Consider the following 25,259-nt stretch of genomic DNA (forward strand, 5'->3'; position numbering starts at 1 on the left):
GGAAAGTTTGAAGCATTTTTTTTCATTATTTTGTATTTCCTTATAATTGATAGATTAAACAAAGCAAGTATCAATTGTTTATGAATAGCATATTCCATGCGTTAGAGCACCCAACTTTTTGGCCATGGGTGTATAATATTTTTCTTGACCCCCATCCAAAAATACGGAAACACGAGCGGGGGGGGGGGGGTACCCACCCGACTTTTGCAGAGCCGAGACGAAACCGAGGTTTTGCTGGTTGGGCTGGCTTAAAAATATATATCATAAATAAGATACAATTAATTGCACGATAATTGAATCCTGAAACTAAAAATTAAGAATAAAAAACACATAAATAAATAAATAAACGAAAATAAATGATTAATTTCCAAACATAATGGAATTTTTATTAAATAGTTTAAATATATTAACGTATATAATCAGTACTTTCTGGAGCGGAACGGGACCCGAAAATTTGTATTTTTGGGTCGGGGATCAAGAAAAAAATATTTTTAACTGTTACGTCCAATTTTTGGACATAAATTAATTTTGATTTATTTTGGTCCTGGTATTTTTCAATCAATATATCGAGAACCCAGAAGGATGAAGAAAAACGGTGCGGTTGTCTTTTGTTGATATTTTTATATAATTATTAATTCCAAAATTTAATTTTAACAAAACGTATACTGACAAAACAAAATTAAGTTACAAATTTTATGAATCAAAATAATTGCCGTTTACAATTATGAATTTACAAAATTTACCCAGCGGAATTGATTCAAATTTAAATAGATTCAAAAAAAAAAAATATTCAATCTATTGTTATAAAAAATATTCTAACAATTTTCTGATTAAGTATCGTAGAAAAGTGTAACTTTGCTGATCTGATTATAAACATCATAATGTAATAATTCTCTTGATTAATCAAGTTTAACTTTTAATGAACCATCTTAATAGCCGCGGGGTCTGTGTGAATTAATTAAGACGTTCAATGAGTCACGGGATATTTACTCAGGCATACTCATAAAGTTAGAAAACTTCCAAAAATAGTCAGAAACCCTTCTTAAGACTTTGTAACAAGGATAACTGCTGAAGACTCAATTTACGGAAATTGGTTGCTATATCTGTACCAATACCTTGGTTGCTAAATTAACATATAAATTTAAGAAATGTATTGTTTTGAAATAGTATACATACTTTTTTCTTATTATTACTTCAAATTGAATTTCATGTAAAGTTCAGAAGAGCCACTTACATTAAAATTCATTAGATTATTTTTTTACCTGACCAAATGATAGAGTACAGTAGTCAACTATTGAGCTTGAGATTCAAGTAACATAACTGGAACTTATAAAATAAAATTTGTGGAAGCTGACTTACTTTGTACTCCTTACTTTGTATATAAAAGTCTCAGACATAGAATTAGGCTGGTTTTCAACTGAAAGACAGAGTTTGAGTTACAATTTGGCTTTAAAAAAACACCATTAAATTCTATAAAAAAATAAAAAAAGCGGCAAAATTTTGAAATAACAAAAGAATGCCTTAAACTAAGAAAATTTTCAGAGAGACCGAATTTATATTGGAGCAAGATAAAATTTTCTTGAGGAAAGAAAACTTTACTTTATCGAAGATAATTTTTTATTCTAAATATTTTCTTTGATCAAAAATATTCATTCAAAACTCAAGGATTTTCTCTTTTTGTGTAGGTAGTACACTGATGAAAAATATAATTTGATTCAAGATAATAATGTTTAAGTTTTATTATTTTGGCTGAAGCAGAAATATTCTTGATCTGAGAACATGTTTTTGGTTTAAATAAATTCTACTTCTTTCAAGAACTTTCCTGAATTATTGAAGAGAAAGAAATCCTATCAAATTATTTTCTTGGTTCACGAAGTTAGTTCCTAAAGTAAGCTTCCCAAAATTTTATGAGATTTTTGGTAAATTTTCAAGTATTGTATGCAATAAATATACTTAGTATAGATTGCTTCTAATACCTGCTAATCACTGTAATCCAAGACGAGCTCTAAAATGTTCCAAAGGATTAACATAAGATGGTGGTGGATACTAGCTGTAATAGAAATCACACTTAACAAGATAAGATGTTAAATTGAGCTCGCAATAAATACAAGTACATGTAGCAGTCAACTATATATATAATCTGTTGGGGCACACGTCCAATACTTCGAGGATCGATTCAAGAAAAAAGCAAATAGCTATTTTAAAAAAAAAATTTTCAATTTTCTTAGCGGGAAGTTAAAAAAAAAAAAAAAACTTTGTAACTCTTTTAAATATTTAATAAAATATAAAAATACCAAAAGTAAAAATAAATTATTAAAATGTTTTATTTAATAAAAAAGGGAATATATTTTCGGAATAATATTTAATTCATGAAATTATTTCAATTTGCGAAACAAGTTTACAAACTATAACTGTATAATCATGATAAACTATTCAATGTACCTGAGAAGAAAAAGTTTAATAAAATATTAATAAAACTGAAAGATTAACTCGGTCTATAGATAAAATAATAATAATGATACCAGCAATGATTTAAGAATAAAAAAAAATTAGCAAGCAGTTTTATGTAAAAGATTACACCGAAAAATTTAAAATGTTTAGAAGTTACTAAAAAGGTACAGCTTTTTGCACCAGCCTTATCTTATCCACTAACTAAAACTACCACCAACAATTCATCCCCCACACAAATATACACATCTTTCTTATATACGCATTAATACATGAAAAAGAATAAAAACTTTTCGCCCTGTAACAATCTTAAAAACCGAAGAATATGCTACAAAGAACTTGCCTCTTAATAGTGCGCCAACTTTTGAATTTGCTTTTTCTTTCTCACCCAGCACTTTTTATTCCTTAGCCAATACTTTTTCTTCTTTCCTCTGGTATCCTACATTTTTTCACATGCCTTCTCTTCATCTCTGTCTCATTTTTAACTTTTTTTTTTTGATGCTGCGTTACACTTTTATTTGCCAACTCAGCAAATACTGAAGAGATAAGAATCTCTTACAAAAGCTGCTTACCCTACATATGTATTAATACTAATGCACTCATATATACTTTTATTTAGTTATTTATTAGGATTTGTTTCAGGTAAAAAAAAGAGAAGTCAATATTACAATTTCTCTTGAAAATTCGGTAAAAATTTTTCAAACTCTGATTTCCCAAAAATTTGGAATCATTTAAAGTCTTTTTATAGAGACGCAATTTTTTTTTTTTTTTTTTTTTTTAATTAACGAAATCTTCCAAATTTTTATTTCTAATTTTAATCATAAAATATCAATTATGTCTAATTATCATGCATGACGAAATAAATTTGAGAAAATTTTACTTCAAAAATTCATAACATTTGATTAAAAACAAAAATTATTGTATTTTTGAATCTTATGGAACAATTACTAATAAAGTTTTTGGGTAAACTGACGCCTCTCGTTCTAACTTACATAATAGAATGATATAATACCGCGATGATCGTGTAACTAATTATTAATTATATACTACAGTCTTGTATTACTCTCTCTCTCCCTCTCTCTCTCTCTCTCTGAGCCGTAGCATCTCCTTCATCTAAGTTCTGAGTAACATAAACGTAATATTAATCCAATTAATGCGTACGCATACGCATGTATATATATATATATATATATATATATATATATATATATATATATATATATATATATATATATATATATATATATATATATACAAATAAGTAATTGGAATAGATGAATGAGAGATTATTAAGTGACACAAAGCAACTTGAAATGTATATACCAACTCAGGAGAGTGTGTAATGGATATACCTACGAATACACGCGGTAATGTTTCATAGTTCAGAGAACATGTGCATCTGCAATGCGGATAATATTCTAATATACCATTTCAACTTGATAAGATGCATACCTATTTGTATAAATATAAATTTATACTAATTAATTTTATTCACGTTTAAAAATAATATAAATAAAATATAAACTCGACTCTGCTCGTATTCCCGAAAAAATTCATCTACTAAAAGAGCGGTTTTTATCAAGTGAAAATTTAATATTTGATGAATATTATATTTCTTAATTTATTGCAATGCCAGTTTTAAATTATATTTTTTTTTTTAACAAAAAATAATTGACTTCACTTTGATATACTGGAAGCGTTTAATTGAATTTATATCATCAAATAAGCTAGTTTAAGTACGTTATTTATTAATCAAGCTTTTATGATATATTTGAAATTCATATTTATGATTGTATAGTGGAGGTATGATTAATTATTACTTGACCCAATTCACGGTTGGGTCAAACGTTATCTAGAGCTATATTTTGTGGCGCATTGTTGTGATTCCCGGAGAAATCTAGGACGTGCTACTCGTCTGACTTTTTCCGATTTTTTCGTAGCCCTGGTGACTGTTTGTCGCATTTTAAACTTTAAGAAAAATCTAGATCAGAGTAACCCATGTTTTTTTTTTATACTATCTGGCGACTTTTACCCATAAGTTCAGTCAAGTTTCAAAATTGTTTATTTTTTTGCAATAAAAAACAACAAACAGTAAATACAGTGTCGCTCGGATAATTGGTATCGATTAATTAACCACAATAATTATTGATTTTTTAATTCGACTAAATTAAAAAACTTTTATCTATACAAACAAATAAACTTTGGATAAAAATACTGATTCCGATTAAATAACAACTGAAATCGCGGACACATGGGTCTATCAGTCAATAAAATAGTTAGCGAAGACTATCAAATTCATCTAGTTCTGCCCAAGCCATACATTGTCGCCTCGACAAACATCAGATATTTAATATTGTTTTATTATTTTGACTCCGCTATCTTATCGGCCCTATAAAAGTCTCTCGAAACTTTTATTTCACTAATCGTTACTCTACTTCATTTATTGGCAACATAATCTTTATAAATGCAAACTTCCAAACGACCGCTATTTAAAAAATAAACGAAACAGTTATTTTGAAGATCTTTGACATTATTTTCATTAAATCGGATAAACATCGACTAAACTGTCAATAATTCAATCTGTGACCTCTTTAAAGTATCGTATTTTCATCTTCTGCAATTCGATACCAATTATTTATCATGAAAAAAATAAAAATAAATTATTGCTCCGTTCTATCTATGAATATTTCAATTAATTTTTATTATATTTACTCGGAGGAACTAAAAAAATTAAAAGTCCCGCACCTAAAAAAAGAAATACGAACCTCTAAAAATGGAATTGATATTTCAGGTCTTCTGGATGCTCACCGGGAAGGTAAAATTGCAAGTCTGATCGGCGTGGAGGGTGGTCACTCCCTCGGCAACTCACTGGGCGTCCTAAGGACATTTTATGGTCTGGGAGCGCGATATCTAACACTGACACATGCGTGCGACACGTCCTGGTAAGTATTGCAAATCCCCGAGGATATCATTTTCTCCATTAAAAATCTTTTCATTTCCCATAAAAAAAAAAATAAATCACTAGAGACTACATTATACTCAGTACATTATTCATCCCCTGATCTATACCGAATTCGTTTTAGTCCTTCCATTAACATCATACACCAAAAGTCCATACTATACACCACTCATCTTCGCTCCTCAAATCCTCTCTATAACAATAAAGCTAACGAATAAAAATAAATAACTAATAATACCAACAAATAACCAAAAAAAAATCAATTTTTCACCTAGAAACACTGCCACTGAAAAAACAAAGTTTCTTCAAAAGTCGAGTGATTGCATATCCCCAACTCCCAGAAGAATTTTATCACTACACCCAAGATAGTATTGCACTATAGATATATTTATAAATAAATAGATCTATAGTGGGCAAGTGAAAAGTTGGCTGGGATTCGTGCGTTAGAAAAATGACTTTCTGGAGTAGAGAGTTGAGAGTAGAGTGTAGAGCCGACGCCTGAGTAAACTCTTGCTGTACTCCTATTTCTTTTGTCTCTCCTACAAACTTGTATTGTATCTTTTTCCAATGTCCTCTTATTCTTTATCTTTATCTTTATCTTAATCTTATTTTGACGTTGTTTTTTTTTATTTTCACCCTCTTATATGTATCTGTATATATCCTTCGGGTTTTTATTCTTGGTATTCTCTTGCCGCTGGTTCTTCATTTTCTCTAACAGGAAAAAGTATTGCCCTCTGTTTGTAATGCGGTAGCTTTCTGCTTTCTATGGTAACTTGTCCAACTATTCTACTTGTACTTTTGCACTTGCTTTGCCCTAACTTTACTTGTTTCTCTCTCGCTCCCGTAGACTCCAGACTGCAAACTGTAGACGTATAAAATAGTTGGTTGGAAAAAGGGACAAGTTTTCAATCCTTGCACGGCCTCTACTCGCTTTTACGCCTCCCCTGACGCCTCAGTCGACGTAACACAGGAACCATAAATAAAGAGCTGGAGCACTGTTGGTGCACATGCCTGACGTAAAATCACCTAGCCACTCTAGGTAAATCGTAAATTCCCATTTCACGAGCTTTTGGATCGTTCAGTACCTACCACACATGTCTTGGATCATTTAATCTGTTTGTTACCCTTCATAGTGCTACTTTTCACAGCTTGTTCCTTGTAAATACTCATAACACTTAAATAGAACCATTAAAACCCATCCTATTATTATCATTCTCATGATTTTCATTATTTATTATTATCGTTGTTGCTATTACAATTTATTTCTTTATACATTGCATAAAAAAATTTCATTTCATTTTTTCTCGAATTGTATAAGACTTATGGCTCGGGACAAAATGGACCACCTGAGGATTTTATTGGTTTTTAGAAGCCAATGAAACTTATATTAAATTTTTTCATGTATATCGTACTTTACTTTCGTCATTTATTTGATAGATGAAAAATATAAAAATATTTTGTGATAAATAAACTACGATCTGAAAATATAATAGAAAAATACTATTGGATATATGAAAAATATTTTTCGAAAACTATAATTTCAATTTTAGTCAAAGGTTTTCTGCTCTAAAAACAAAATATCTCTCGAAAGACGGCAAGTTACAATCATAATGGTTTTATAACGAATAAAAAATATTGACCTTGCCGACTATTGAAGATTTTCTTATAATTTTAAAATATAGTATATTACACTACAAGGGCAGAAAGTTGAGATTCCTGCACTGCGCGCCATGTGCCCGAGGCGAAGCCGGGAGGGCATCATCGCGCGCAGTTCAGGGCTCTCAAATTTCTGCTCTCATAGTGTATACTAGTTTTCTTGCTATCCGGTCGAAAGTACACAAAAAATTGCGTTGAAAAAAATTGATGCCTGCCCCCGACATTTGCGGCACGAGCGAAGCGAGTGCTGCTGGTGGGGGGGGGGGGGGCAGGCATCAAATACACCTATCAATAAAGATATTAATTTATAATCTATCATATTACTACTTTCTTTTGAAAAAAGATCTTAATTTAATTAAATAAATTTAAAATTATAAATATATTATAAACTAACTCTGATTTTAAAAATAAAAAAAAATAGAAAAATGAAATAATAATCGTAAAATGCATAGAAAAAAAAATTAAGAAAAAAATCTGTGTATTTTTTCAAATAATTATTTGTTCAATAATGAATTCATTTATTTGAAAATATCTATCAGAATAAAAAATATTTCTCGTTTTTTTTTTTTTTGTAATTTAAATATTTAATAAGTCTCATTTCATTAAAATAAATATTTATTTTCTTTAATTAACTTAGTTTCAACCTAAAATCATCGACACATAACAAGAAAGATACATTCATAACAATCACAAGTAAGGTTAGGCTTATAAACATAAGTAATAGAGTGAGCGCGACTACCGACTTTAGGACTTTCTGCCGCCTCGTGTTTCGTTGTCAGTGCATGAATACATTATTTCGGCTCCCCGTTGTAGGGCGCATGCGCGACTTGATCACGGCATAAAACTGAGGCTTTCTGCCGTGAAATCGCAGCGGGAACCCCGTACTTTCGACCGATGTAGTAAGAAAAAATTAAATTCTTCGCCGAATTAATAATAATAATAGATACTTGAATGAATATTTAGCAGTTTTTTTAACATAAAATTAGATTTTACTACATATTTTTAACTTGAGATTTATTTTTTACGGTTACCAGAAAAAAATGTAATAATGAGAGTTTGAAGGATTCTTAAAAGTTTCAGAGACGTTTTGCTAGAGCCATCTTGGCGTCAACATAAAAAACTTTTAATTCAAGTCTTTAGGTTTTTTTATCCTTACTACTATTCTAAAATTTTATCCGCTTGTTAAATCAACAAAACCTTCTGTTTAAATTTTTAACTCTAGGTTTATTTTGCCCAGACCTCTCTTAATGTTAAAAAAAATGAATATCATTAAAAAATTAGCCATAACTAATAAGGAATTTGTTTTTTGTTCAACATTATTGTGTAGTAGTATTGCTAAATGTATACCATCCCGAGTCAGAATAATGAACCTATATGAGCCTACATGAGCCTACAGGATAATTTTCGATTGTTTTGATCGATATTATCCAATTTATAAATTGAATTTTTAAGTTTTTTTGTCAATAATTTTTTAGTTACTATTTAAATTCATTTGTATTGTACTATTTAATATTGGTATGAGTATATTCTGTGAGGTTATATTGATCAATCAAAACAATTAAAGATAAAAATATCGATTAAAACAATTAAAAATTGTCCTGTAAGCTCATGTAGGTTCATGTAGGCTTATGTAGGTTCATTATTCTGACTCGGGATGGTTAGTAAAAACATTACTTGAGACATTATCACAAATAAAATTCAACGATATTGATATTTTATTGCTTAAAAAAATCAAATCATACCTTTGTCTCTTATAGTGTCAATAATCGGGGCTTTTATCTTATATGAATAATTTGATAGATATGTAAGAAATTATGAGCAAATATTATATTCACAACGCAATTTTGGCAATATTAAAAAATTCATAACTTGAATACAAGCTCGATTCCCTAGCGCAAATTTTCAGGGCTTCTTAGGAATATAATAAAGCAACTTTCCTGAAAGTTTGGAGGAAATCAAAGTTCGGAGAAAAAAGTTCTAGCCATCTGAAAACTGCAATTTTTTTAAATTTGATTGGTTTCAGGTGGCTATAACTTTACTTAATAGAAGCAATCAAGTAAAAAAGTGTTTTACAAATAGGGAAAATTTAACCAAAAACAGTTCGTTAGTTAGAGGCTGTCAGTTAAGCCCTATATGAGTTTAGACCAAATACTTATTTTTTTTCTTAAAAGTAGAGAGTCTACTGAGAAGAATGTCGTTTGGTAGGAGTCTAAGTTATATAGAAGCTGAGATATAAATTATTAAAAATCAGTGAAAAATCGACTTTTTTAAAAATTCAAAAACTTCTCCAGCGGCCGGATTTGATTATATCGGGCCCAAATTTTCAAGATCATCTTCTTTTAAGGTGTACTTTTGAGGAAAAAATCGGCATCAAAATCGCTGACATAAGTGCGCACACTTTCATCGAGAATTAATGGATCTGCCCATAGATACACTTTGCATGGGCTGAATCTTTTTAAATCTTTTTTTTTTAATTAGGGTATGCTGTTACTATTATAATAAAAAAAATTAAGTTATTGACATAAAGTATTATAAAATATCTAAATGTAATTACTGCAGAATTATTTGATAGTAAAATAAAATAATCTAAGCAACAAAAAACATAAATAAATTCTGGTTCGCAACGGCTATTCAATTCCAAAAGATTTATTTATTTGAAATCAACTTCATTTAACTTTTTTTTTCAAAATTAAAAAAAATTGATTGAGCTATTATTTTATCTACGCAAATAATTTTATTACACAAAAAATCATTAACAACAGTTTATATTAACTGATGAACTAAGTTTAATTGTATTTAATTGGAAAAAATAAATAAATAAATATAATTCTATTGTTTGTGAATTTAAAATTTAAAATTTTTTAAAAATGTCATTGTAAAAAATTTAGATAAATTCGAAAATGCTAAAACAATTATAAAATGCATATGTTCTATTAAATAATAAAAAGCAAGTCCCTCACTGTCGTACTAATAATGTAACTTACCCCTCATGAAAACAAAGATCAATAAAAGTCTCGAAAGTTGTTTTTTACCGGATAAATTTTTCTGAGCACACTTTTATATCACAATAATATTATTAGAGCTGTCGGCAACTATGTAATCCCCATACTTTGACAAAAGAAATAATAACTGTAAGAGGACATGTAATTCTTGAGATAATCTTATAAAAACGTAATGCAATATCACGAAGAAAAAAAAAACGCACACACACACATAATAAGAAATAAGAAAAAGTATGTATGTATCATTGGACAAATTTTCACATTGAGATCCTTTTTTCCAGCATGTGTGATACATACGGTTGCTATTTTATAACTCCATTTTGTTGTTATTTTTTAAAATTTTATTTTCTGACTCACATTGCAGCTTTTTTGCGCGGTTTACGTGTTGCTCAGCTTGTTCTGAGGCAATTACTTGTCCAGTAGCAAGTCCAAGCAAGCTTTACAACCCCCTTTGAACTTTACACGTCTCTCTGGACTAGACGATCGTGCGAGTAGCCGCCGTGCAGCTGCGTAAATAAAGTGTCAAGACCTTTTTGCTTTCTTTTATTCCTCTCTCTTTCTTTCTATATACATCAGAGTACAACGTATGTACTCATATATTTTTTGAACTTCACTAACTCTTTTGTAGTCTTTCGTTCAATTTTCTCTTTCGCAGAGTACTTTTTTCGAATACGTGCACACGTTTCGAAGAACATAACCAACTCGTGAATATCGACTCACGTAACACATAAATTTATCGAGAATCAAGTCGCAAATTATTGCGCCACGTTCCTTTAGTTTTTTATATTAAATAAATTTGTAAAAAACGAAAGGTGAACCAGCGGGAGTTTGGTTTGTTTTTTTTTTCTTATTTTTCCATTACACTGAAACGACATTTATGAGTTTCTAGTTTAATATAATAAAATAAACCATTTGTTTCTTTTATTCTTTTATCTATATTAATTTTTTATTTCACTTAAGTTTTTTCTTCTTGCTGCTTTACTTTATGTTTTTTATTCCTATTCTATAAAATTCTATCTCGCTTGTCTTCTTGTTCCTTTTATCCCGTCCGTTATCTTTCATTACATTAATAGCATCAAAAAGGAGAAATAATAAAAATATAAAGGCACAAATTTAGATAAAAAAAAACAATTAGTAATAATAATAACAACAACAACAATAATAATATATTCATTTATTTGCGTATGAATGAATTAATAAAAAGAAATATTTCTAATAAAACCGTTATTTTTATTTCTCGGCAGGGCAGTTTGTTCTGTTGGCGAGGCCAATGGTACGCAAGACAACGTTCCAGGTCTTAGTGATTTTGGCAAGGTATTTTCATTTATTTAATTATATTGCTTTTTTCGCTTTTTACTATTTTATGGTGAATTGTACAAGTGTACAGTTAAAATGGAGGTACTTCAAGATAAGTCTCTTCTCCAGTCAATGAAACGAAAAATAAAATGTATTTCGTGCATAAAAGTACTGAAAAAATTTATATTTACGTTTGAAAAAATCGTACCATCAGTTTTTTAACTGTGATTAGTTTAATGAACGAATAGTTCTTTTAAAATTTTATGCTTGCATATTTCTACCTTTTTTCAAAGTTTTATGCCAAGAAATTTTCTTTTGGTTTAAATAAATTTCACTTTTTCAAAAATTTTTCTGCTGAATTCAAGTTAATTTTTTCACCAGTGTAATACTTCTTTTACGATTATTTCGAAGCATAAACGGATCCAGAATTGAATCATATGAATTTTTTATCGATATCTGTAAATAGAAAATTCTAACATAACTTTTGATTATTCAGACTATCGAAAACTTTTAATTTCAGAATTAAAATGTGAAAAATTTGTCATAAACTTTTTGTTAAATTTTTATAGCCTTAAATTAATGTACTAGCTTATTTGAACTAAGTTACCCTGATGAAACCCGAGTGCTCAATTATTAAATTTTAATGATAAACAATTATTTTAAATTAGAACGCGAATATTTTGTTTATTAAATTTGATGGTGTTTGCTCTCAAAAGTTTTTTAAATTCCATTCAATTAGATTAAGGTAAAAGCCCCAATAGATGATCACGTACCAGTATATGATCACTCCATGTATTTGTATATCTATATTCACAAATATAGGTATACAAATACATGGAGTGATCATATACTGGTACATGATCATATATTGGGGCTTTTACCTTACTAAGTTTTAGTTGAAGACAAAAGTTAAAAGTAAATATTTTTTTTTTTAATTAAACCCTAACAATATTAAAAATCACATAACTATAAATAAATTTAACAAAGTGAAATTGGATCAAACATATTTTTAAATTAAAAATCACATATATTAATTTCATAATTTATGTTTTGGAATTAAAGAAAAATGATATGATATTAATTCAAGTAGATTTTTTCGAATTGAAGAAAAATTATTTTTAATACAAGGTTAAATTACAAGATAATATTCTTGAGTCGTTCTGTACCGTCATAAAATGCAGAAAGTATTACTATCGAAGCTTCTTTGATGTCGATCTTCAGCAAGCTAAAATAATTTTTTCAAAGTAAAGGTTTACCCAAGAGAGATGTCTTTATAGAATTTCCCACTTTTCTTACATCTAAATTAATATTCAGGTTTTATAGACCACTATAATTTTTATTAGAGTTACTGGCATGTAAAAAGATTTATAAGATCACGCACCACTTATTCGAACTTTTTAATTTCCAATGTAATTAGCTTAATTTACAAACCCAGTATAATTTTATTTTAAAGGAATATTATTATAATTATTTCATTTCATTTAGGAATGAAAAATAAATTTAAATTTACATCTTCGTTTCCTCAGTTACGGGTTGATTTTAAATTGAATTTTTATTTTTTATTACACCAGATCGACTGTACTATTGAGTTTAATGGTTAAATTGTATCGAGAAATGTGCGAGGAATAGTAATTGGCAGAAAAAAAAAGAAGAATAAAAAGAAACTGGTAGAACGAGACAAGTACATTTCATAAGAATGCAGATAGTTATCCATAAGAATTTAATAGTACGCGAATAGAATTCAAAGGCAAAAAATTTTTCCCGATTAACACCTGCGACTGCAGAAAATACTTTTACTAAATAAAAAAAAAGATTACATTCTGTTACAAAAATTTTGACTGATACAATTCAATAAAAAACTAAAATAAATAAATAAAAAAATAAAAAATAACTCAAAATTCATTGATAGCAATAAAGATCAATGAGTTTACAATAAAAAAATAAAATATTTACTGTTAAATTTTATTTGGTAGATTCAGTAGATTTTATTTTTACGAACATAACATGTTAGACAGACAGAGATGTTTAGTACACCTGTATAGATATTTAACATAGTTTAATGTATTTTTGTATCGACAACCCAGGCAGTCGTGAGAGAACTGAACAGACTTGGTATGCTGGTGGATCTCTCTCACGTATCAACGAGAACGATGAGAGCTGCGCTTCAAACCACGAGGGCGCCGGTCATTTTCTCTCACAGTGCTGCACGAGCTCTCTGCAATTCCAGCAGAAACGTGCCTGACGACGTGCTCAGAAATCTGGTAAGTTAAATCCTTCAAATGTCGAGTGTTTTTATGTTAACAATAAATGTTATTACTTTTAGTTTTATTTTCTTACGTGGCTTATATTCTTAGAATTGTTCCTTTCTGTTCTCGTCTTTTCCTTCAATTGACCAGCTTTCATTGAAAATTATTATCAGGTTATATGATGAAATTTTGTTGAACAAGCGTCTGTTTTTATTGAGTCTATAATGAAACTTTCCTTCATCTTCAAAAACACTTTAATATCGAGATAGATTTTTTTAAATGATACTCGCGAATTTTTATCAAAAATATTTTTTAGATTTCAAGATCAATTTATCGAAACGAAAAATTTCGGAAAAAGATAAATTTAAAATAATATTTTTGAAGTCATTCAAATAAACTAACAAATGATAAATCTAAAATTTATTTTATTCAAATTTCTGATAACCACTCTCACCCTTATCTCAATTGTGGCAAGCTCCATCTAAATCAGTCGATATGTTTGCGAGATATCAAACGACAAAGGTTACGTTTATTTTTAAATTTTGGTCAACATCATCGTTTGAATAAATCTATCAATTTGAATGAATTTCGTGATAGACAGAACCGATTAAGATACGAATCTTATTCAATTTTTAAATCAATTGCGATTGGATTGCTAACTCTTAAAATTTTATTTTATTCTCGAACTATTTTTATCAACATCCTCAATCGCTTAAAATATATTTATTTGTTTACTCCTGAGTAAAGAAATGAATTCGAGCGCTGAGAGCTTGAAAATATATTTGTTCCAGAGTTTCAAGTTCTCGAAATTAAATATTGTCAGGTATAAAGCCATACCGGCTTTTTTCTTCGAGTACGCAGGCAGTAAAACTCTCCGATATCTAGCCCGCAGGGTCAACCAGTTTTCCAATTTTTTATAACCAAGTTTCACTGATTTATTTGCTCTAAAAACCGACCCGCATAAAAGTCTGTGCGGAAATAGAATATAACATTGCTATGCATATATTTCAAGCTAAAATGTGTATTAAATAAAGAAGACTTGAATTTATATTTTTGTTGATTTTGAAAAATAATGCTTTTATAAGAAAAAAAAAAAAATTTAACATAAAATATTTACGACTAATGGATGTTGAAATAATTGAAAACAAATTGAGCTACTGCGACGACATTAGCCAGGACTTGAGTTCTATTGAAAATGTTATAATTGTAAGCTCAAGAGTCACTTGGTAAGTTTTCAAAATGATTTGCGTTTCCCAGAAGTTAAGCTTTAATTTTTACACTAGTTAGTCAATTGAAAAAATAAAAAAGTTTAAATTAATATTTTTCATACTTCAGCGATAATAATATCGCTAATATATATTATATTATATTCAAAAACTTTAGATACGAGTAAAGGCTGTAATTATTATTATTATAAATATATAAAAAAGTAAAATCACTGTGAATTATAAGTAAGCTCTTTTGTTGATGTATGCGGAGAATAGTGTAAATATTTGATTTACTTAATTTAGAATTTTTTATTCCGCGTATTTTTTTCTTTTTTATTAGCCTTTTACTTTCCCGCTGTTCATTTAAACTTTTTCTTATTCTTAAAGCAGAAGTGGTTTTTAAAGTCTCAAACAGTGACAAACTTTACCTTAAAGTTTTATGTTAATAAAACAAGATTTATATAAATTATTTACTTATTTGTGTACAAACTTGTAATTATTTAACAAAAATTACTTTTTACTTAAGCAATTGCCTAAAACTTAGATCTACTGTTTCAAACAAACTATTTAAATAATAAATTAAACAATTGTTAAGAACTTTTATAAATTGAAGAAAAAGTGAGATTCAAAGTAAGGAGATTATATATAAATTTTAAATTAAAAGTTGGTATAAATACTAATGATAATTAAATAGTTTTAAAAAATAGAGAGCAAGAAAAAGGATCTAAAGGTGGAAATAACAGAAATAGAATAAAATAAAGAATAGTAGAATAAAATGAAAAAAAAGATAAAATTGGATTGGTGCCCAGTAATTATCGGACATCAGCCAACAAACCGAACCAATTAGCCGAGCTGTGCACCGAAATAGTCGAGCGTGGTTAAATCGTCAATACGATCATCCACCGCTAGTTGCTAGACACCCTCGAGCTTTATGAAAGGTCGAGTAGGTGCCATTGATAGACGATTGATATAAAAGTACTCAAAGTCACTCATTAACACATTTACAATGGCATCGAGTACTTCATTATTCTTATTATTATTATTATTATTATTATTATTTTTATTTTTATTTTTATTTTTATTTATTAAATATTTATTAAATATACCTTATTTTTATTGTTATTATCATTGCCGTTATTGTCCATGAGAATCGCGTTATTTTAAGCCCACCTCTTCAGTAATTTATCTGATCAAAATTTAATCATCATTTTGGCAAATACAATTTTGCAATTTATTTTAGTGCTTTATTTCAGTTATTCATTTATCAATTAAATAACTTGGTAATTGTTTAAGGTATTGAAATGGTTTTTATAAATTTGTTTGGAAAAAATTGACAATTAAATTAGAGAAAATTAATTTTTTTTATTATTACATGACTTCAAACGTATAGAACATTTCTGAAGTCACATGATTCATTCAGATATTGTAACAAAAATATTGATTCAGAAAATATTCTCCTCAAAATTTCACTTTTTTTAAGGATATTTTGCCGTCTTAATTCAAGAAAACAACTTTTGGACTTTATTATTTATAAACAAGATTTATGAATTTTTTTTCTACAAATTTTTTTTTCCTCTAAAACAAAATTTTTCGGATTTTTGCTACTTTCTACATATTCAAAAAAACCTTGAATATTTTTCAGAATTTTTAAAGTAAAAAAAAAATTTATTACAGTCAAAAGTTTCGTTTTCTTAAATGAAAAATTTTTTTTGACTCCAACTAATAACATTTTAAATAAAGAAACTGTTATTAAAAAGAACTTAGAAGAGAAATAAATTGTTTTTCGTAGAAGAGTATGCTTCGATATAATTGATTATAAAAATTTTCAGCTGTTTTAGTTAGATTGTTTGAAAATAAAAATATCGTGGAAGTAGTCAAAAAAACAGCTTTGTATAAAAAATTATATTTTCTTTATTAATTCAATTATCCAAACGTTAAATCAAGTTATTTCGCAATAAATTTCAACAAAACTGATTTCAAGAACACGCCTACTAAAAATACAATTTCAGCACATTAAATTCAAAATTAAATTTAATACCGTAATATCAAAAACGCTGATCCCGAAAAACCGCATTATTTCTCTCAAAGTAAAACACAACGTCACAGATCTTTAAATCAATCAGCATAATCCATAAAATAGTAGCACTATGAAATATGCAGCGAATGCCCCGGGTCGAAAAATTTAAACTGATTTTAAGCTAAATGATCTGCATTTGAACTTATTGATCTGTATTTGAACTTTTAAAAACATTTTTATCTATATTTGATCTACTATTCAAATTATTTTTGATCTGTTTTAAGTCTAAATAACTTTTTAGTAAAATAATTGAGCTGCTATGAATATTTTATGCTGTTTCTAATCTAATGAGACTAAAAAGTTTTAAAAGTTTGATCGGTTTTTAGTCTAGTTAATTTGTAGATGGACTTTATGTATTGTTTTCAAATTCAATATGAAATCTTATACTGTTTTTGATCTACAATTTTCACTCTAAATGTTCGAAGGCCAAAAGTCGACTAAGATAGTGACATAATTTTTTGGACTCACAAGTATAGACCGGATAGCTCAAATGGTAGAGTAGCCGACATGTCTTCGGAAGGTTCTGGGTTCGAATCCCAGTCCGAGCTATCTAATAATTTTTTCTCGCATATTCTATAAACTCACATTAAGATGATCCTCTCCACATTCCTTTCTCAATCCTTTCCTACCAATATCCTGTTACGTGGATGTGGAACGCTTCACATAATAATTACCGTAACTCCTATTCTTTCCCGCATCACAGCATTATTTATATTTGTAAATATAATTTTTACAAATATAAATAATGCTGTGAAGCGGGAAAGAATAGGAGTTACGGTAATTATTACGTGAAGTATCTCATTAAAAATTATAAATCGCATTTATTTGAAAAAATGAATTAATTTATAATATATTCATACGCTCTCTTGTTTTATGAACTGAACGTCGATTATAACCTTACATCTGTCATATTTATTTGTCATAGCTTAACATTTAATGGAATATAAAAGTTTTGTAACTGCGAATATTAGTTGCAGTGATAACTAATAATATATTATATTTGTATTAACATACGTATATAAAATAGTTCTCATCGTTTGATTATGGATCTAAATCTAGAGTTTTCTAATTATCGTTATTAAACACAATGTGAATACATTGACAAGATTAAAATGTTGACAAGATGACAAGATTAATGGTAAATTTTATACTTTCTCGCATCATTTAATGAGCGATATTCACTATTTGGTAGTGCGAAGAATACCGCTTGGTATACACTGCACTACGAAATGGTGAATAGTCACTATTTCAATTTCAGAGAATGAAAAGCTGTGCCCTGTAGAGGATCTTCGAGGACATGAATAAAATAATAATAAATAAATAAATATATTATTATTATTTTTATTATTATTATTATTACTATCTAACTCGTAACAGGTCTGTTTTTGATCTACAGGCGATCAAAAACTGACTAAAAATTATGCAACGTTTTGGTCTGTTTTTGACCTTGATGCGATCAAAACCAGTTAAATGATTGTGACAAAAAAAGTCTGATTTTGGTCTTGAAACAATAGAAAACAATTTTATTATAACATTAAAAATGATCTGAAATTGGTCTGAATTGGGAATAGTATGGGCAAAAACAGATTAAATTCTTATATAAAATAGATGCACATAATAAAATTAAATTGAATGAAAAATATTAAAAATTTTTATTAATCATAAAACAGACTAAATTTTTTGACCCAGGGCAATATTGATAAATTGATAATCAAATTCATGTACTAGACTATTAAATTGGACTGAAAACCCCTAGTGTCATCATCATCATGACCGTTGGTGATTAGTAAATCGCGGTTGTGGTCATTGTGGCACGTTCCTATGAGATGAACTATTATGAAACTTTGGAAATTCTCGCCAAACACAGATGACATTAAAACTTGTCAACAAGTCATACAATCTCTTCTTCATCTATATACAGATGAGATCTATTCACAGTTGGATTTTCAACTTAGCTTGCGCCGTTATAATACCTCAATAAATTAAATATCAGCAATATCCTTTGGGTTCAATGATCTGTATAGTTCGAACCGGAAGTTTAGATTTGTAACGTGATTCGTATAGTTTAGTTTTACTATTAACTATTAACTATCAACTATCGTTCGAAGTATACATGTATACTACGAAATAGTTTCTACATATTTACATTATAATACATAATATATTTATGCGAGCTAATACTAAACCATGCCATACCATAGAATAGTATTTCACGGACCGTTTTGTACCAGGTATTCGATCCAAACTTGTATATATACATACATATGGATATATTTGAGTACAATAGTAGTATAGCAGTTATAAAGAGACTTTGGTACAAACTTGGTGTAGTAGTTTGACTAGTTTAGAACCCACGCTATGCTACTATACATGCATACTATCCCCAAACGAATCGACGGATGCAAATACGGAAAGCCTCCGAAGGAAGGTTAGTCGAAAGTTTTCGTCGGACATCCGGCTGGCATGAGAATTATTCGATTCCGGTGCACAAGCTTTCAAAGAAGACAACAAACTCTTGTACATCAAATATGCGCATTGCCAAATTATTTTTTTCATTCCTTTACTTATTTCAACATATCTCATGGTTTTTCAGTTTTATTTCTATCCAGGGAACTGGATCTCGTTTTTACTTATCTTTTTTTGTTTCACTCATCCATATATCAGTATTTTTATTATTATTTTGTTTTTATTTATATAAACTATATAGGCTACGGGCGCGGTAGAAAAGTTTTCAATGCTTTTAAAACGTAAATATATTGAAAAAGTATTGCAGTGAAGAAAAAAATTTGTTGGGAGGAGATATTTTTAAATTTGTAAGTGAGTAGACAGACGCAGAATAGTAAGTAGATAAATCGATTGTTAGTCAGACGTAAGAAGGATTTGCTGAATAAAGTACTTTCTTTCTTATTTCGTGAATTTATGCAGTTTTAGAAATTTCTTCAAATGGTTTCCGTAAACATGGTGTTAAAACTTTTTAAAGCATTCTGTGTTATAGATAAGATAAGAGTCTATTGATAGTTATACGCCCTTATGTCACCCGGAAACTATGAGAGGTTATAAAAAAATTTTTTTTTTAATTTAAGGTAAAAAGTCTACAACTTTAAAACAGAAAAAAATTGTGTTTTTAATTTTTAGTTGGTTGAGTTCAAAGAATTTGTATTGTTCTTTATTAATAAAATTTTATTTATTAATCATTTTTATGGTTATAGATTAGGGTGTGCCAAAATTCAACTTCTTAAAATTGGAATTTTGAGCTCCGTTTTTAACAGGAACTGTGTTTAAGCATTTCCTGAGATATTTTGAGACGTTCGTATTTGATTTTCATAGAATTTTTAACAGGAGCTCTGTTAGGGCATTTCCGCTGTGGAGATATCTCAAAATATTTCAGGAAATACCTAAACATAGCTCCCGTTAAAAGCGGAGTTAGAAACTCCAATTTCAAAAGGTTCTACAAGGAAATTGAATTTTGGAACACCCTATTATAGATAGTCAACAAAAAAAATTATACGCTTTTCTAAAGATATATTTTACTAGAATACTACTGAGTTGATAAAAAAAAATTCAAAATATTTTTCTGACACTCAAAGTTAATAATTTTTTTTTTCTTCAATAGTACTAAGTACAAAAGATATTTTTCATAAATACACTGAAAGTGAGATACCTGTTAGGGTTAATGTGACAAAATAAGTCTCAAGTTATAAATTAACTTGGAGGTCAAAGCCACGAAACTCAAATTGTAATTTATAATGTGACCTCAGCAGATTAAGTTCAGATAAATCGATTGTACTCTTTGTTTGAAAAACTATTTTATTGCGAACTTGAAATAAGTTTATTTTTTCATCGCTTGATTTGATACAAGAGTTACTTTTTTAATTGATACAAAATTACTCCTCTAATTGAACGCTTGATTTGTGCTATGATTGAAATGTTATAAAGAATTGATTGAAAATTTCAACACTCTAATTAAAAAAGTTTATGGTAGAAAACTGATGTTTCATTCACTACAAAGAAAAACTTTTTTTGAAAATAAATTACAATCGTAGTTTAGTTTTTTATTTATATAATTGTTATTGCAAATGAAAAAATTTTTGCGCAAGCTGTTCCGAAGAAATATAAAACTATGTAATTGTAATTATTTGAATTTTTACAGGCTAAAAACGGCGGCATCGCTATGGTACCTTTTTATACATACTTCATAACGTGCAACAGTACTGCAACAATAAAAGACGTGATCGGTAAGAGAATTTTTGGTGTTATATAAGTCAGACCAAATATTTTTTTGATCAAAACAAAATATTCTACTGTTGAAGTGAATTTTATTTTTTGAAAAAAAAAAATAATAACAATAATAACAAATGTATATTCATTTAAAAAAAAAAATTCAATCATTGTAATATTCCAGCACACATCAATCATATAAGGAAAGTAGCAGGTATCGATCATGTGGGTATCGGAGCAGGTTTTGATGGAATAAATTTGTAAGTTGATTTATTATTACTTTTATTTTTCGAAAATTATAATAATAATAACATATTTTTCTCAATTTATTGTCATTTAAAACCGAGAAAATTTATTGCTTTTAATATTAAAATCCAATATTACGTTTGACATACAGAAAAAAAAAAAAAAACCCATTCTCAGGAACCTTTTTCATCTACAATCAATCTCAGAACTCAAACACTTAGTAAAATCAATCTAAAACCTTTAAATTATTCCCAAGTTACCGTTGGTAAAATGAAAAACCATTAAAATAAAATGTACTTTACTTTTTCATTATTTATGTCTATGGCTATAGACATATATAATGACAGAGACCGAAACTCTACCGCTTTTATATAAGACTACTTACTTTGATTCAACAAACTTTATCAATACTCAACAATGGCAATTGATTTTTCCAACTATCTCTCATCCTCATTGGACATCTTTTATATTATGCGACTATTGGCATTCCAGTACACCAACTGGACTGGAAGATGTTTCAAGATATCCTCAACTGTTGGCAACCCTTCTCGAAGACCCAATGTGGACTGAAGAGGACATAAAGAAACTAGCTGGCCTCAATCTATTGAGAGTTTTCTCGAGAGTCGAAGAGGTTAAATTAATCTATTTAATTGTTTATTTGCTTTTTTTCGCTTCTTCTTTTATTTTAGAAGATCTCATTGCTGCTGATCTGAAAACGAACCTATTAGAGTCAATCTAAAATAATTTCATTTTAAAAACTATCTGTCATCGAATTATCAAAAAATATCATTGAGTTGTTTAATCACAATTTGCAATGTAATATGATGTAAAAACAGATTAATTAAATTTTTACGATTTGTCAAGTTTAATTAAAATACAACAGAAAATTTTTTCGATTTTGATATTGATATTATTGAGTAATTATATAAAATATTAAATTTAAGATGTTAAATAATTACTTTGTCTCTCATTATTCCGGTGATGAAATAACCGAATAATATAATGAACGAAAATGTAATTGACACTAAAATATAACTGTAATGCATCATACAAGTTGAAATTCTGTAACTTTAAAATAGATTTACACATGTTACATTATCTCAATACTAAAAATAGTGAAATTTTTCATTTTTTGCAGTCACAATTCCATTCCGTATTTTGTTACAAAACAAACTGAGCTCTTTGATAAGTAAAATAATATTTTTTACTTAATGTACGAATTCTAGACGAATTAAAAAAATTACACCATTATATACTTGGATTATATTAAGAAATTAAAAAAAGTTCAACTGAGTACATGAATTTACTTGAAATAATATTGATAATTTTGGTTATGCTGTCGGAGTAATGGATAAAATTTATAGTTTGATGGTAACGTTAAATTTAAATGAAATTGCCAAAAGTGTTATTGTACTTCAAAATAATAATAATAATAATAATAATTAAAATGAAAATTATAGTTTTGAATTTAATTACGCAGACAAACACAAAGTGTTTTTGTCCTGTCCAAAATTATTATTTAAAACAAAAGGAATTTTGGGTAAAACTTTTTGATGTTAAAAATTTAGAAACTACAACAATGCTACAATCTTAAAATAAAATTCACCAAAAAAACATTTATTAACTATTAATAAATACTATCTGATGAAAATGAAAATTTATTTCAATAGAAAAAAGCTTGGATAATGTTACGAGTAATTATTTTAGTGGAATTAATATTTTTTTGTTTCGAATAAGCTTGAAAGTTTCAATAAATCTCGTTTATTACTTTTAAGTAAATCTTTTGTCAATAACATATATATCCATTAAAAAATTCTCTAGTAAAGACTCATTTTTGCTCGAAAGCTTTTAATAAAAAATTTCAGTAACATAAATACCAGCTTTAAATGTTGGATTCAGCAGCAAATGGATCTCTTTAACTCAATGCCACTGAATTTGATTACTAAAAGTACCCACTATTTCATTTTCAGGTACGTGATGAGTGGCATAAAGCAGCAGTGCTACCTGTTGAGAAAATAAGCCCACCAGATAACTCAGCCTGTGCATATGGCGCATCTTGATCCTCTTTAAGAACATTAGTACCAGGATTCCTCGATTTCGGACATATTCCCAAAATTTATCATGGTCCACCAGATCCCAATGCCAAAATCCACGTGGAAAAAGCAACGAGACATTCATAAAATTAATAACTATATTCAAAAATAAAAACAATAATAACTATTATTATTATTATTAATCATAAATTTTCATTTACTCAAAAATTGATAAATTAACTGGTGAAAAGAAAAATAAAATTTAGAACAAGTTTTTTTTTTAAACTTGATAAAAGATGTTTTCCACGCTCACTTCTCTAGACTCTAGTTTTTAAAAAAATATAGAAAAATTTACGATAAAAAAAACTATAAAATAAAATTATAATAATAAAAAAATTTGAATCACTTTCTGAAATAATATTTGCTTTACATCAATTCCTCAGGTATGCTTAAAACAATTATGTTAGACATCTGGAGTAATGTATAATTTTATTAACATAGAGGTAGAATTGAAAGTATGTTAAACGGCCGAAGTTACAATAAGGAAAAAATTAAAAAAATGGATTAATAAATATTAGAGATTAATAGACTTAAATAAAGAAAATAAAATTATTGTCACTGTTGTCGATTTTGTTTATTAATCTTTTTTATTAAATGTTAATTAATTACTAATAAAATTAATAGCTAAATTAAATTAAAAGACCGCTAGCTTTTGCAATAACCAAAATCGACCGGGCGCGTAGAGCAGTGAAATAAATTTTCAATGCTTATCGAAAAATAATTTATTACGGAAATAGTTAATTGTCGAGTATTTTTAGTAGAAACATATTAAAAGAATTTATTTGTGCTATAATTATTCATTTTCAAACAAGTAATACTTTTGGTACACTTTTTTTAAAAATAAAATAAACCAAAATTACACTAAACTAAACAATAAAATAATAATAGTGAGCTCTATGATCGCGAAACAGATTCAATTAAGAGTACACTTATATTATATTCTCTTCATGAACATTTTTAACTTCCCGCTTAGAAAAATTGAATATTAAAAAAAAATATTAAATATACATTAAAAAAAAAATTAGGAAAACAGTTGATCCTAAAGGCCATCCCAGCAACTTCCCGCTAATTCCATACTTAAGCGCTCAAATTGCACTAATTACGTTTTTTAGCTCTTCGAGCTCGAAAATATAATATTCGTGTCATTTTGAGCTCTCCAAACTCAAAAGTCTGATAGAAGTTTAATAAAACACTATTTTTTGAATTTTCAAACTGCAATAACTTTAAATGAAGAAACCGATTTTCACGCAGTTGGCGGCAATTCGACACAGTTTTTGAGGCCTCATGAAGAATTTTTAAGTTTAAATTGATTGAACTAGGAATTTAGAAGTAATTCCGAAAAAACACTTTTTTCGGTTTTCTTTCGACAACGATAATTCACGAACGAATCAACCGATTTCAACCGGGCTGGCGGCGATCAATGTGGTTTTTTGATGTGAAGAGCTGATTAGTTTTTGGAATTGATCAGTAAAGCCGTTTAAAAGTTATTCCAACAAAACCACATTAAAAAAAAAAATTTTTTCTAGTTTTTTGGAGATTTTTCAAAATCTACCGGTTCGAATCGGTCCAAATTGTATTTAAAATCTAGGTTTGGTCAAGCTCTTTCGAATGGCGCCAACCGCGAAGAAATTAAAACCAATAACTTCCCAACTTTTGAAAATTTCAATTTTCTTAGCAAGAAGTTAAAAAAGTTTGACAAATCCAAAAGTGCACAACTCCTAAAGCTCATTCGTTCAATAAATAAAAAAAAAAATAGTTAATGTCCTGAAAAAAAAATTTTTTTTAATTTTATTTTAAATATTACTTTACT

At 28.2% G+C, this 25,259-nt stretch overlaps 1 protein-coding gene across 1 annotated transcript in view; it reads left to right on the plus strand.

Annotated features, from left to right (window-relative positions):
• The window catches only part of LOC123258706 (dipeptidase 1-like), a 201,794-nt gene extending 177,321 nt beyond the window's left edge, over positions 1 to 24,473 (plus strand). The window contains exons 7-13 of the mRNA XM_044718884.1: positions 5,240 to 5,390; positions 11,310 to 11,379; positions 13,446 to 13,622; positions 21,043 to 21,127; positions 21,295 to 21,370; positions 21,849 to 21,987; positions 23,327 to 24,473. Coding sequence (XP_044574819.1) covers positions 5,240 to 5,390; positions 11,310 to 11,379; positions 13,446 to 13,622; positions 21,043 to 21,127; positions 21,295 to 21,370; positions 21,849 to 21,987; positions 23,327 to 23,416 — 788 coding nt within the window. The 3' untranslated portion in view covers positions 23,417 to 24,473. The remainder of the gene's footprint in view (positions 1 to 5,239; positions 5,391 to 11,309; positions 11,380 to 13,445; positions 13,623 to 21,042; positions 21,128 to 21,294; positions 21,371 to 21,848; positions 21,988 to 23,326) is intronic.
• Positions 24,474 to 25,259: the final 786 nt, after the last annotated feature.

This window comes from Cotesia glomerata, linkage group LG2 (assembly GCF_020080835.1).
Source record: "Cotesia glomerata isolate CgM1 linkage group LG2, MPM_Cglom_v2.3, whole genome shotgun sequence".
Classification (NCBI taxonomy): Eukaryota; Metazoa; Arthropoda; class Insecta; order Hymenoptera; family Braconidae; genus Cotesia; species Cotesia glomerata.